Source organism: Balaenoptera physalus (genome assembly GCF_965194825.1).
Source record: "Balaenoptera physalus genome assembly, chromosome: 16".
NCBI lineage: Eukaryota > Metazoa > Chordata > Mammalia > Artiodactyla > Balaenopteridae > Balaenoptera > Balaenoptera physalus.
Genome location: NC_138898.1, coordinates 68,849,594 through 68,864,083, shown reverse-complemented (window position 1 = coordinate 68,864,083; position 14,490 = coordinate 68,849,594). Strand labels below are relative to the sequence as shown.

Here is a 14,490-nt window from a genome sequence, read left to right as displayed (position 1 = left end):
AAATTGGACTTAATATTCTGAAAAAAGTTTTTTCTTTTGGCAAAACAAAGGTTTTTCTCTTTAGCGTGTTGTTTTCTCTTGTGATTAGAAGATACAGTGAAGAAAGGGGAGCGTTTAATAGATAAATCTGTAGTAGATCTGAAGTAGCTGACCTGTGGTGTCATATAAGGAGCCTGTTTACATTAAGTAGTTTTGGTTTTTCTCTGGCAGGACTGTCTTATCCCACTCTTCAGTGAAGCTTTGCGTTCATGTAAACAGCATGATGTCAGGCCGTGGATGCAGGCATTAAGATATACCATGTATCAGAGTCATTTGTTGGAGAAAATAAAAGGTAATTAGCTTTTTTTAAAAAATGGCTTTGTTGAGATATAATTACGCATTTTGAGTGTATAGTTCATGATTTTTGACATTTCTTCACCTGTGTAGCCACCAGTACAATCAAGATGTAGCATACTTATCTCACCCCCAAAGGTTTCCTTGTGCTTCTTGCCAGTCATTTCTCCCATCTGTCCTGTCTTGGGCAGCTGCTGATTTGCTTCCAATCACTATAGATTAGACTCGTCTTTACTAAAGTTTTTTTTATAAATGGTACAGTATGCTCTGTGTCTGGCTTCTCTTGCTCAGCATTTTATTTTTTAAGGTTCCCTGTGTTCCATGTGTCAGTGGTGCCATCCTTCCTATAGTTGAGTAGCATCCATTGTATGAATATACATCGTATGAATATACATTGTACGACTATACCACAATTTGTTTATCTGTTGATCCTTTGATGGATATTTGAGTTGTTTTCAAATTTGGGCTGTTATATCTAAAGCTGCTGTGAAATTCATGTACAGGTCTTTGGGTGGATATATATTTGCCTTTCTCTTAAGTAAATGCCTAGGATTGGAATTGTTGGGTCATATGGTTTAACTTTTGAAATAGTTCGACAGTTTCTTATAAAGTGATTGTACATTTTACACTCCTTCTGACATCTACATACTTGCTATAGTGGGTCTTTAATTTTAGTCACTGGAGTGAATGTATAATAGTATCTCATTGTGGTTTTATTTGTATTTTCTTGATGATTAATGATATTGAGCATCTTTTCATTTGAATAGTGGCCATTGTATATCTTATTTTATAAGTGTTCAACTCTTACCCATTTTTAATGAAGTCATAAGACTTAAATATTCTGGATTCAAATTCTTTGTCAGATACAATGTACCGTGAATGTTTTAAATGCTTCAATTGAATAGTTAGAGAATTAGTATTTGTATCAATATTCATAGGTCTCATTTTTAAGAAAGAAATGTCATGTTAAAGGGATGTTAGCAATTTCCTTTTCGCTCTAATACAGAAAAGTTGCCAGAATTCTGTAGAATTAGTCAATAATGTGGTCGCTAGGGTTACCGAGTAAATTTGAGTATTAAATTTTAAGTAAGCCAATGCTGGGATATGGACTTGTAGTGCAGGGTGATTACTGGCAACTGTGACTCACTTGGACCCTCAGTGCCAGATAGACCTGGGTTTGGATCCTTAGCCCAACACTTGCAAACCGAGGGACCTTAGGGCAAGTCATTAAACTCCTGAGTCGCTTTGCTTTTCAGTTATGGGGGTTGCCCCACTCATGAGATTCTTGTAAGGATTATAGGAAATGAGACAAGGTATATAAAAGCCCTAGCACAGAGCATGGCATATAATAGGAATACAAATATGATCTCCTTTCCCATCCTTCCCATACTGAATAAGTTTTAAAACTGAGAAGAAAAAGTCAGTAACCCAGTAGTTACATTTGGAGACAGAACTTCACTCCTCCTTACTTTTCTTTTCTTTCTTTATTCAGCAAGTGTTTATCAAAATATGTGCTTTGTGCCAGGTACTGTGCTACAAGTTGGGATGTAATGGTGAACAAGACAAGCCTTTTTTCTGCATTCCTAGGACCAGAGGGATTCTGGAGTCTAGCAGGGAAAATTGTCATCAAGCAAGGAGCAGCAATATGGTGTGCTAAATGGAAGTGCACATGCATGGTGCTTAAAATAGCACAAGGGCACCGATTTAATCCTAGGAATCAGAAAAGGACTTGGGGAGGAAGTAACATTTAAGCTGAGACCAAGGGTGGGTAGAGATGAGAAAGAAGGCAGACTAATTTAGTTAGAGAAAATATCATGTGCGAAGTCCAGCAACAGTAGTAAAAGATTCTTAGATGACTCAATTCTCAATTCTCGCCTAAGGGAGAATGGGAAGAGATGAAGCTGGATGAGATTGAGATTAGAATGCAGTGTAAGCATCAGTGCCTCGTAAGCCAAATTTCGGAGTTGGGGCTTTATCGGAAGGACAGTGGGAAGGCATGAAAGGGAAGTTAAGTGTTCAGATTTACCTTTGTGTAAGATCAGTTCAGTTGCAGATGGGAGAATGAATTAGAAGAGGCTAAGGCTGGGGGCAGAGGGACCAGTTAGGCTGAAGTCCCTGCTAAAGATAACCAAGGTTAGTAGCAGTAGGGACAGAAAAAAGCAGATGTGATATGAGGATTGAAAGTAAAGGCTAAGATGACTGCCAGGCACCTGCTCAGGTAGCCAAGTTGATCGTGTGCCTTTACCTGAGAAAGAGAAAACAGAGACGGAAGTAGGTTTGGAGGGTGGTGGAAAACTGATTCCATGTAACACAGGTTAAAGTGCCTTGGAAATACCTGAGTATAGGTGACTGGTAGGCAGGTGGGACTCAGATGTCAGGTCTGGGCTAGAGATAAAGATTCAAGAGTCATCAGCATTTGTATGGTAATGGAAGCCACAGGAGCAGATGATATTGTCCAGGGAGAGTATGCAGAGTGAGAAGAGTAGAGAGCCTAGGACTGACCCCAAGGAACACCAATTATAATGGATGGGTAGTGGACGAGAAGGAGACTGAGAAAGGTTCTTCAGAAAGGTAGGAGTAAACCAGGAGAGAATGGCATGGTAGAAGGGCAGAGGGTACTTACTCAAGAAGGGGGGATGGTCTGGCCTTACCCTCATTCCCCACCTTTTGGCTTAGGCTCTTTACTAAAACAATTCAGAAGCTAAAAAGTTAAATTTCTTATACTGAACGATTTTTACTTTTGTCTACTCCATTGTATACATTTATTTTAACAAACATTTATTGTTTATTGTATGCCAAGCACTATGCTAGCTGTTAGGGATTAAAAGATGATGAAAAACGAATTATCTTTATTTAGGGAGGTAGTGGGGAAGGGAATAGTTGGGGAAGAAATTTTTTGGCCATGTTTCTGTGCAATCTGGGATTAGACCAGGCAAGGACTAATAAAACATTTTCTTCTCTCCAGAACAAACAATTCCAATTAGAAGCCATCTTATGGAATTAGGTCTAACAGCAGCAAAATTTGCTAGAAAACGGGGGAATGTGTCACTTGCAACAAGACTGCTGGCACAGTGTAGTGAGGTTCAGCTGGGAAAGACCACCACTGCCCAGGATTTGGTCCAGCATTTTAAAAAACTATCAACTCAAGGTCAAATGGATGAAAAATGGGGGCCTGAACTTGACATTGAAAAAACCAAATTGCTATATACAGCAGGTTAGTAAAATGAATTATGATTAATACACAACTATAATAAAAATCATGTGTGTGAATGTTACTGTGTATGGTGTAAGGCAATAATAGAAAAGTTGATTTTTTTCAACTGTTGCAGAAAATTTGGGTCCTGAAGAGTAAGTTATGTGTAATTGACTTACCTCTGTAATTTGGTGCTTTTAAAAGAGGTAATTTTGTTATTGTTTATTAAAGTAGGAAATGTTTGCAGAGATCATTGATTATCACTGAATTTACAATATTACTTTATCCTGAAAGAATGTCATTTGTTTGCTTCTAAGGGCTGGTGTTTTGATTTTTTATAGGCCAGTCAACACACGCAATGGAGATGTTGAGTTCCTGCGCCATATCTTTCTGCAAGTCTGCCAAGGCTGAACATGCTGTTGCCAAGTCAATTCTGACATTGGCTAAATGGATCCAGGCAGAATGGAAGGAAATTTCAGGGCAGCTGAAACAGGTTTACAGAGCTCAGCAGCAGCAGAACTTGACAGGTCTTTCTACTTTATCTAAAAACATACTCACTCTAATTGAACTACCGTCTGTTAATACAATGGAAGAAGAGTATCCTCGGATCGAGAGCGAATCTACAGGTAGGATTTGTTTGGTTAGCTTTAAAATACTAATTTTAGAAGTTATTTCCCCCTATTTTAAAGTGTACAGTGTGAGGCTGGCTATAATTGGCCACAAAAACTGTCTCTGTGGAAATTTAGTATATTATATTGCCCAGAAGTGACTAAAGCACATTTCTTTAGCATCTGATGCCACTGTGGAAGTCACTGAACTCCGCCTCCCAGGCCTTACTTCCCACCTCCCCAGTTCATGGTGCTTTTATGGACCTTGATTTTTTCCTGGCAGTAAGGTCCTGCCCATGATATCTAAAATTCTACCTCATGCTAGGAGGAACAACAAAGATACAGAATAGTGGCCTCTGGTCCCGTTGACTGGTGGGGCACAGAAACTACAGAAAGGTTCACGTTTCACATCCTGACACTAGTGCTAGTAACAGAAGGGTACTCGACAAATAGGGTGGTTAATTCATGCAGTGTTTGAGTGCCTGTTATGGTAGGCACCATTGTCCAGGTTTTACAGATTGGGAGATAACTAACCTTTTTGCTGAAACATGAGAATTTTGTGCATGTCGTTCATTTTGTTGTTGTGAAGCCTAGAATTGTAGTTACTTACATTGGTCTTACTAAGTAATTCTAATCTATGTACTATAGCGGTCTTTATTCACAAGGGATATGTCTTGTGATCATTATAAATCTTCATATTGGCAAGTGGCACTATAGCAGGAGATTTCTTCACTTCTAAACTGGAAATAAAGATATTTACGTCATGAATCTTTGATTGAATGAAATTGTATACTCATCACCTATCTATTATTTTTGCCAGAATGTTTAAGCTGAATCTAATTGTGAGGAAATGGCCAGTCAAATCCAAAATACAAGACATTCTAGAACACATCTGACACCTGAACTGTTCGTAAAGTTCAGTATCATGAAAGACATTGATGTGTTTTACAGGGTGATAATTTAAGCTTACTTGGGAAGCTGAGTGATTCATTTCAACATATTAGCCTTTTAGAAAAGCATAATACAAATGTGTGCTTATATAACGTTACAGAACTTATTATTTGCAGATAGTAAAATCCTAAAATGTTAATGGGAATGCCATTAGAAACTTATGAATGTGACATTGTTATTTTTTTCTCCGCTATGGCAGTACATATTGGAGTTGGAGAACCTGACTTCATTTTGGGACAATTGTATCACCTATCTTCAGTACAGGCGCCTGAAGTAGCCAAATCTTGGGCAGCGTTGGCTAGTTGGGCTTACAGGTGGGGCAGAAAGGTGGTTGACAATGCTAGGTATGTACGTTGAAATGTGTAATTTATTTAATGCATTGCAAAATAGAGATTTTTTTTTTATAAATTTATTTATTTTATTTATTTATTTTTGGCTGCATTGGGTCTTCGTTGCTGCGCGTGGGCTTTCTCTAGTTGCGGTGAGCGGGCTTCTCATTGCAGTGGCTTCTCTTGCTGCGGAGCACGGGCTCTAGGCGTGGGCTTCAGTAATTGTGGCACATGGGCTTAGTAGTTGTGGCTCGTGGGCTCTAGAGTGCAGGCTCAGTAGTTGTGGCACACGGGCTTAGTTGCTCCGCGGCATGTGGGATCTTCCTGGACCAGGGATCGAACCCATGTCCGCTGCATGGCAGGTGGATTCTTAACCACTGCGCCACCAGGGAAGCCCACAAACTAGAGATTTAAAATCTCTGCTGACATGGCGAAGTTTCGGTAGCTGAAATACTGATGATTTGTTTTATTTTTATAGTCAGGGAGAAGGTGTTCGTCTGCTGCCTAGAGAAAAATCTGAAGTTCAGAATCTGCTCCCAGACACTATAACCGAAGAAGAAAAAGAGAGAATATATGGTATTCTTGGTCAAGCTGTTTGTCGGCCAGCGGGGATTCAGGCAAGGAAAACATGATACAGTGTTTGGGGGAAATAGTGTCAAGTTCACTGTTCTAAATCACATATACTTGATTAAATGTTTTGTTTCAAATGAAACTTTGATAAGATGAAGGTGAGTTAAAGTATTTTTCTAATAAGAAGAATGTGATTTCTTGAGAAATCAAGTCATTTCCTTAGGGTCCTGTTAAAAAAGGTGAAGTTTGTTTTATGTAGATTTCTCTTTTAATTGCTCTTCTGATCAGAAATTCTTAATACTGGCTTGGAAGCTTTTAAAATATGCCAGTGTCTAAGCCCTTCTCCACATATTCTGGATGGAACGTTTGTGTATGTGTTGGGGATGGGAGGGTTTATTGAAGTTTTACTAGGTGATTCTAAATTATACAGCCATAGCTGAAAACCAGCAGACTAGATGGTCTGTAGGATTTACTCCCTCCCCTCTCAAAGTTCTATGAATTCTAGAATGTTATAACTATTAAGTATTTAGTTGTAGACTTTAGAAGTTTGCATTTTATTTGCTGAGATAAAACTGTGTTGACTTAGTTCTTGCTCTAGACTTCAGCATATATCAGTGTCTGTCAAAGCTGGTGTTAAGTACATGTGCAGTACTGTAGAGAGAGTAAGGTAATTCTCTGCAGGCAGAGTATTATGTTGTAACTCTGAAGCATTTAAATTCCCCAAATCAAAATCTCTGATCTTTGCTAAATGCTTATATCCTTCATCATTAGCTACATTAGTGAATATATCATAAAGAGAAGCATAGTAACATTGATTTAATATGTATAACACTAAATGTGGAGTATTTTGGTCATAAATGAGAAAATGTTTGCATATATTAGGAAAATCACGTACCTTTTTCCCTTTTTTAATTTGTGCCCAGAAATAGCAAATTTTTTTGCCCTATTTTTCTTCAGGATGAAGATATAACACTTCAGATAACAGAAAGTGAAGATAATGAGGAAGATGACATGGTTGATGTTATCTGGCGTCAGTTAATATCAAGCTGCCCATGGCTTTCAGAACTCGATGAAAGTGCAACAGAAGGAGTTATTAAAGTGTGGAGGAAAGTTATAGATAGAATCTTCAGCCTGTACAAACTATCTTGCAGTGCATATTTTACTTTCCTTAAACTCAATGCTGGTCAGGTAGGTAGCACAGTGTTCTGTTAGGAAAGTTTATTTGAAATTTCTAGTAGATGAAAACAGTATTCTGAATTGTCTTATTTTTCCCTTTTGTTTTTCATCCTTAGATTCCTTTAGATGAAGATGACCCTCGGCTACATTTAAGTCACAGAGCAGAGCAGAGCACGGACGACGTGATTGTGATGGCCACGTTGCGATTGCTCAGATTGCTTGTGAAGCATGCTGGAGAGCTTAGGCAGTATCTGGAACATGGCTTGGAAACAACACCGACTGCGCCATGGAGAGGTGATAGTCTAAATAAAATGTTTCAGGAAAAATTATTTCTGGGTAGAATATAATAAGACTGTTGAAAAATAATAGTTCCTTGGACTTCCCTGGAGGTCCAGTGGTTAAGACTCTGTGCTTCCACTGCAGAGGGGCACGGGTTCAATCGCTGGTCGGGGAACTAAGATCACACATGCCGAGTGGTGTGGCCAAAAAAAAAAAGTTCCTCTATGTTTACTATTTGAATGTGTTATGAAATAGCTATATTAGTTCATAGGACACTCTGGACTGCTTGTTATACCACTTCCCTCCCACCTTTCAGAGAAATGGAAGGCTGAGAGGCGGAAGCTTTTTATATACAAAAGGAATTTTGGAGAGAGTGGTAAGAATAAGTTTCAAAAACTTTCATATACCCTTTGAAAAAATTGTCTGTTTCTGCCTTCTTTTACAGGCACTCACGAAAATATATTTCTCTATAACATTTTTGAATTGCTTAGGATTTTGATTATAGCTCTGTACCCCAACTAAACTTGCAAATCAAGAACTATTGTGTATGGTTCTTTGCTATCACAGGGAGAAATTTGAGGTTCTTAGAACTAATGCTGACATATATCAAGTTTTATCCTTTTGCCTCCACCATGTTGACTGTTTTTAATAACTTTAAAGTATTTTTCTTTCTTATCCTGAAGGAATTATTCCACAACTTTTCTCACGCTTAAACCACCCTGAAGTGTATGTGCGCCAAAGTATTTGTAACCTTCTCTGCCGTGTGGCTCAAGATTCCCCACATCTCATATTGTATCCTGCAATAGTGGGCACCATATCGCTTAGTAGTGAATCACAGGCTTCAGGTAAGGAATTTTAAATACTGCTACTTTAAGTATAAATGAGTTTGCAAATAACGTTTGTTAGGTAAGATTTTTTAAGCTTTATGTTCCAGAGTTGATAGAGTTTGTAATTTTTCCATAATAATAATAGTAAAAATAATAACACCATTTATTGAGTAACTACCGTGTCTGGCAGTAGGATGTGTGCTTTACACGATATCTTCAGTCTCACAGTAACCCACCAAGGCTTGGAGAAATCTCAGGTTCACCGAGCTGAATTAACTGGCAGACAAGGATTGAAAATAAGTTCTGGACTCTGGCTGGGGGAACACTTTATTTGTTGAGACTCATTTATTATATTTTCCCCCATTTATCTTTTATTAGCTTATAATATTAATAAATATAGAAGCTGAACTTGTAAAAAGGCAGAATATCCATGATCTTTGGTCAACTTAGTGCACAGAAGGCAAAATTAGTTAAATGAGTGCTCTGGGATCAAATACATTATTGATGTTTTCCCTAACTCAACATATGCACATGGGAGAAGTATCCAAATTATACCTTATTCTCCCATTTCACTTTAGGAAATAAATTTTCCTCTGCAATTCCAACTTTACTTGGCAATATTCAAGGAGAAGAATTGCTGGTTTCTGAATGTGAGGGAGGAAGTCCTCCTGCTTCTCAAGATAGCAATAAGGATGAGCCTAAAAGTGGATTGAATGAAGACCAAGCCATGATGCAGGATTGCTACAGCAAAATTGTAGATAAACTGTCCTCTGCAAACCCAACTATGGTGTTACAGGTACAAAAAAACCAACTCATATGTTTTAAAATAAATTTTTATTGTAACCACCCCTCCACCCAAAAAACCCCAAAAAACTCACCTAAAAACTAAACCCATAAAACTGTTACAGAAATATTATTCAAGGAGTAAAGCTTTTAAAATAACCAAAATTGGTTTTATAAATCTTTACTGATAGAATCACTGATCAAGGTTCTCTAATTGGATAATGAACAAGATGCACACATTTCACTTGCAATATCCAGTGTTTGCAGAACTGTGCTGTGTGTAGATTTGTAGATGAGCATATTTGGATGTGCCGTGTGTGCAGGTTCAGATGCTCGTGGCTGAGCTGCGCAGGGTCACTGTTCTCTGGGATGAGCTCTGGTTGGGAGTTCTGTTACAGCAACACATGTATGTCCTGAGACGAATTCAGCAGCTGGAAGATGAGGTGAAGAGAGTCCAGAACAACAATACCTTACGCAAGTATGTTTTCATATACTTACACTCCAAAAACATAGCTGCCTCTTTTTTTTTTTTAATGTAAAATACATATAAAGTTTGCTGTTTTAACTAATTTTAAGTGTACAATTCAGTTGCAGTAAGTACATTCACAGTGTTATGTCAAATTCCGGAACTTATCCATCATCCCAAACAGCTCTGTACCCATTTAATAGTACTTCCCTTCTCCCCTATCCCCAGCCCCTGGTTACCACTATTTTGCTTTCTGTCTTTATGAATTTGACTATTCTAAGTACCTTGTGTGACTGGTATCATACAGTATTTGTCCTTTTGTGTCTGGTTTATTTCACTTATCATAATGTTTTGAAGGTTCATTCCATGTTGTAGCATGTATCAGAATTTCCTTCCTTTTTATTGCTGAATAACATTCCATCGTATGGATATACCACGTTTTATTTATGCACTCATCTGTCAATGGACACTTGAGTTGCTCACTCATGAGTGCATGAGATGCACTCATCTGTCAATGGACACTTGAGTTGCTCTTGTCTTTTGGCTGTTGTAAACAATGCTTCTGTCAGCATCGCTTTACAAATATCTGTTTGAGTCCCTGCTTTTAATTGTGTGTGAGCCAATGGATTTGCTGGGTCAGATAGTAATTCTATGTTTAACTTGTAGATGAACTGGTAAACTGGGTTCCAATTTCTCCATATCCTTGCCAACATTTGTTATCTTCTGTCTTTTTGATAGTAACATCCTAATGTGTGTGAAATGGTATCTTGAGGCTTTGATTTGCATTTCTCTAATGACTAATAATGTTGAGCGTATTTTCATGTGCTTATTGAGCATTTGTATACCTCCTTTGGAGAAGTGTCTATTTGAATCCTTTGCCCATTTTTGAACTGGGTTGTTTTATTGTTGTTGAGTTTTAGGGGCTCTCTAAATATTCTGGATATTAATCCCTTATCATACACATGATTTGCAAATATTTTACCCCTGTTTTATGCATTGTCTTTTTCACCCTCTTGAGTGAAAAAAAATGTCTTTTTTTAAAAAAAATTTATTTCTGGCTGTGTTGGGTCTTTGCTGCACGCGGGCTTTCTCTAGTTGCAGAGAGCAGGGGCTACTCTTCATTGTGGTGCGCGGGCTTCTCATTACAGTGGCTTGTCTTGTTGCGGAGTGTGGGCTTCAGTAGTTGTGGCACGTGGGCTCAGTAGTTGTGGCACACAGGGTTAGTTGCTCTGTGGCATGTGGGATCTTCCTGGACCAGGGATCGAACCCATGTGCCCTGCATTGGCAGGCGGATTCTTAACCACTGCGCCACCAGGGAAGTCCAAAAAAATGTCTTTTCATGCACATGATTTTTTAGTATTGATGTAGCCCAGTTTATCAATTTTTTCTTTTGTTTTCTTCTAAGAGTTTTAAATAAAGCCTTAGCTTTTATGTTAAGGTCTTTGATCCATTTTGACTTACTTTTTGACACATAGTAAAAGGTAAGAGTTCAGCTTCATTCTTTTGTAAGCAGATATCCAGCTTTCCTGGCACCACTTGTTGAAAAGAGAAGGCGCCCCTTTTATATGCTGGATTTTTTGCAATGCTGTTTTTAGTCAGTTACTTTGCTAATATTTTATTACTTTATTTTGACTATTCTTTGATACTGTTTACTTACACTTGACAATTAAATTGTTCCTTGTTTGTATTGAACTCTTTACATCTTTCTGGTCAGAGAAGAGAAAATTGCAATCATGCGGGAGAAGCACACGGCTTTGATGAAGCCCATTGTGTTTGCTTTGGAGCATGTGAGGAGCATCACGGCGGCCCCTGCAGAAACGCCTCATGAAAAGTGGTTTCAGGATAACTACGGTGATGCAATAGAAAATGCCCTAGAAAAACTGAAGACACCATCAAACCCTGCAAAGCCTGGAAGCAGCTGGATTCCATTTAAAGAGGTACAGAAAAATCTCAAGAATGCTACTGAAATAGGAAATTCCTTGAGATAAAAAATTTAAGTAAGGGGACTCTTTTTACTTAGAACACAAGAGAACTTTCTAAGCCCATGGAAGGCAGTCAGTGGTCAGTTGCTTGTAAAGAATATAGAGAAAGGTGTTTTCTTCATTTTTGAGAATTTGAGGGTGAGTGGGCCTAGGGTGGCAAACTTAAATCTACTGAGGGTTCACTCCAGGGAAGAATATACTGTAAGAAATTAGACAAGGAAGGAGCTGTGGCCTTGAGCTAAATATTGACTGCCTGCTATATTCTTCTCATAAAAGATTAAGAAATTTAATCTTGGACCTATGTAGTTTTTCTTGGTGGAGTGGTATTCAGTATTTCTAACAGACAAAATATTCACATGTAACAACATCATTTTTTATAAGGAATTCTTTGACAGCAGTTCTGCATAGCCTGTTTGAGAGATGATTAGTGTATTTAAATACTTGGGAATCCTTATCTTTTATGTTTTGGTCCCCTTAATTCTGTATGTTCTTTGGTTTTCATCTGTTTCAGCAATAGCACCACTAGTTGGGGGAGCCTGTTTATTTATTTATTTTAAATTTATTTATTTTATTTTTGACTGTGTTGGGTCTTTGTTGCGGTGTGCGGGCTACTCATTGCAGTGGTTTCTCTTGTTGCAGAGCACGGGCTCTAGGCACGTGGGCTTCAGTAGTTGTGGCACGTGGGCTCAGTAGTTGTGGCACGTGGGCTCAGTAGTTGTGGCTCGCGGGCTTTAGAGCGCAGGCTCAGTAGTTGTGGCACACGGGCTTAGTTGATCTGCGGCACGTGGGATCTCCCCAGACCAGGGCTCGAACCCGTGTCCCCTGCATTGGCAGGAGGATTCTTAACCACTGCGCCACCAGGGAAGCCCGGGGGAGCCTATTTAAGCTACCTTGTAGCTTTTTTTCTTATCCCTTCTTTCCCTATCCCTTTCCTGTATTGGTCTTAACTGATTTCCTTAGCTTTAGTAATGAAAAAACTATTAAAAGATACAGTGTAGAGACAAAAAGTACACCTGACTTTAACTAGTAAATGCAAAGTAGAGGAAACTAGAGGAAATGCTAAATTCAGGGGAAATGCCTTAGAAGCACAAGATAAGAGCACTAACATGAAGGATGAAGTTTATTATGTGTGGCCTAGCCAAAACTTGTTTCCTCATGTTCCAGCAGTAGTTTCTTGCTTCTTTGTGTTCTTCTCAGTAAATCAACCAAGAAATCCAGAGGAGGAGACAGGGAGAATACTTTTTTTTTTTAATTGAAGTATAGTTGATTTATAATGTGGCGTTACTTTCTGCTGTACAGCAAAGTGACTCTTTTATATATATAGATTTACATTCTTTTTCATATTCTTTTCCATTATGGTTTATCCCAGGATACTGAATACAGTTCCCGGTGCTCTACAGTAGGGCCTTGTTCATCCATCCTATGTATACTAGTTTGTATCTGCTGATCCCAGTCTTTCCCCCACCCCCACCCCCTTCCCAGGGGGAATACTTTTTAAAAACCCCGTGTGTGTGTGTGTGTGTGTGTGTGTGTGAAATAAGTCATAGAGAAAAATTTTAGAAGTCCTATGTCCCTCCATAATTATATCTCCCTTTCCACAACCACTGCTCTGAATTTTGAATTAATCATTACTTACTTTAAAAAAACAGTTTTTATTGATACATTTCTAAATGGTATATTGTTTAGCTTCTCCTGTTTTTGAGCTTCATATAAATGAGATTATATTGTATGTACATGCATGTGTTTACCACTTCCATAATTGATGGATCAGCATTAGGTTTTTGTTTTTGTTTTTTTTTAATGTCATCCATATTTTGTATACAGCTGAACATTGATAGATTATGGGACAATACCACAGTTTATCGTTTGTCCTGTCAGTGGATACTTGAGGTGTTTCCAGTTGTCTTTTTCCTTTTATGAACAAATGTTGCTAAAGATTGATTTAAAAATTTTCACATGAAAGCAGAGCCCAGAGTTCATTAAATCAGGTATAGATTATTGAGTTAGCTACAAGTAGAGATACAGCTATACATGATCCACTCCTGTGAGTTATTAGAAGAGATTGTGTGTTTTTCTGCATATTTAAAGTAGTCAGAGCTCTAAATTGTTACCACATTTTCAGATGGCTTCCTTAAGGGTGTGTCTACCTGACAGCCAATAGCTGGCTATATCTTTTGCTCTATTGCAAGGACTGAAGTGACTTGTTTGGGCATTGATTGGACATAACTTAACAGTGGGGAATATGCTACAAGCCTTGAATTTTGTGATCACAGTAGTGATTTCTTTCCATCTGCTATGATTTCATTGCATATTTGTACAGAGGAGGTGGGAGAGGTCTGAACAAAGTAGAAATCACCTAGAGCATATCAGCACACCAGTGTTTCCCCTCCCAGGATGGCCCAAATATGTAACATCAAATTAAATGTAAGAACTAGACAAGAGGTGTTTGTATTTAAATTTATCTTTAAGCCAGATTGAATGTAGAAGAAAATAAGTGTTGTAATGGTACTGTAAACTTTTCCTATCTTAAATATAGATAATGCTGAGTTTGCAACAGAGAGCACAGAAACGTGCAAGTTACATCTTGCGTCTTGAAGAAATCAGCCCGTGGCTGGCTGCCATGACTAACACTGAAATTGCTCTTCCTGGAGAAGTCTCAGCCAGAGACACTGTCACAATCCACAGTGTGGGTGGAACCATCACAATCTTACCTACCAAAACGAAGCCAAAGAAACTTCTCTTTCTCGGATCAGATGGGAAGAGCTATCCTTATCTTTTTAAAGGTGGGATTTAAAAGAAGAACATTAGTCTGATTATTAACACTGTGTGTGTGTGTGTGTGTGTGTGTGTTAGGATTGTTTTAGGTGAATATCTGTATGTCGTGAATAGCCTGGAGTATCCTGTATTTTGATAGAAGTGGTTGGAGGCTGTGTAGTGTGATTTTCCATTGCTTCTTCTCTTCTTGCTTATGAACTTACACAAGCAGGGCAACT

General features: G+C 38.4%; 1 protein-coding gene and 1 long non-coding RNA gene across 6 annotated transcripts in view; one reads left to right on the top strand and one right to left on the bottom strand.

Annotated features, from left to right (window-relative positions):
- The window catches only part of LOC309646348, a 400,408-nt gene that overhangs the window by 65,813 nt on the left and 320,105 nt on the right, over nt 1-14,490 (bottom strand). The gene's annotated exons all lie outside the window — the stretch shown is intronic.
- The window catches only part of SMG1 (SMG1 nonsense mediated mRNA decay associated PI3K related kinase), a 96,138-nt gene that overhangs the window by 55,319 nt on the left and 26,329 nt on the right, over nt 1-14,490 (top strand). For all 5 annotated transcript variants that reach the window (XM_082432543.1, XM_082432540.1, XM_082432539.1 and 2 more), the window contains 12 exons: nt 211-331; nt 3,299-3,547; nt 3,868-4,152; nt 5,285-5,429; nt 5,893-6,031; nt 6,942-7,172; nt 7,277-7,454; nt 8,123-8,284; nt 8,845-9,062; nt 9,373-9,527; nt 11,230-11,452; nt 14,034-14,280. In XM_082432543.1, the coding sequence (XP_082288669.1) occupies nt 211-331; nt 3,299-3,547; nt 3,868-4,152; nt 5,285-5,429; nt 5,893-6,031; nt 6,942-7,172; nt 7,277-7,454; nt 8,123-8,284; nt 8,845-9,062; nt 9,373-9,527; nt 11,230-11,452; nt 14,034-14,280 (2,353 nt within the window). The remainder of the gene's footprint in view (nt 1-210; nt 332-3,298; nt 3,548-3,867; nt 4,153-5,284; nt 5,430-5,892; nt 6,032-6,941; nt 7,173-7,276; nt 7,455-8,122; nt 8,285-8,844; nt 9,063-9,372; nt 9,528-11,229; nt 11,453-14,033; nt 14,281-14,490) is intronic.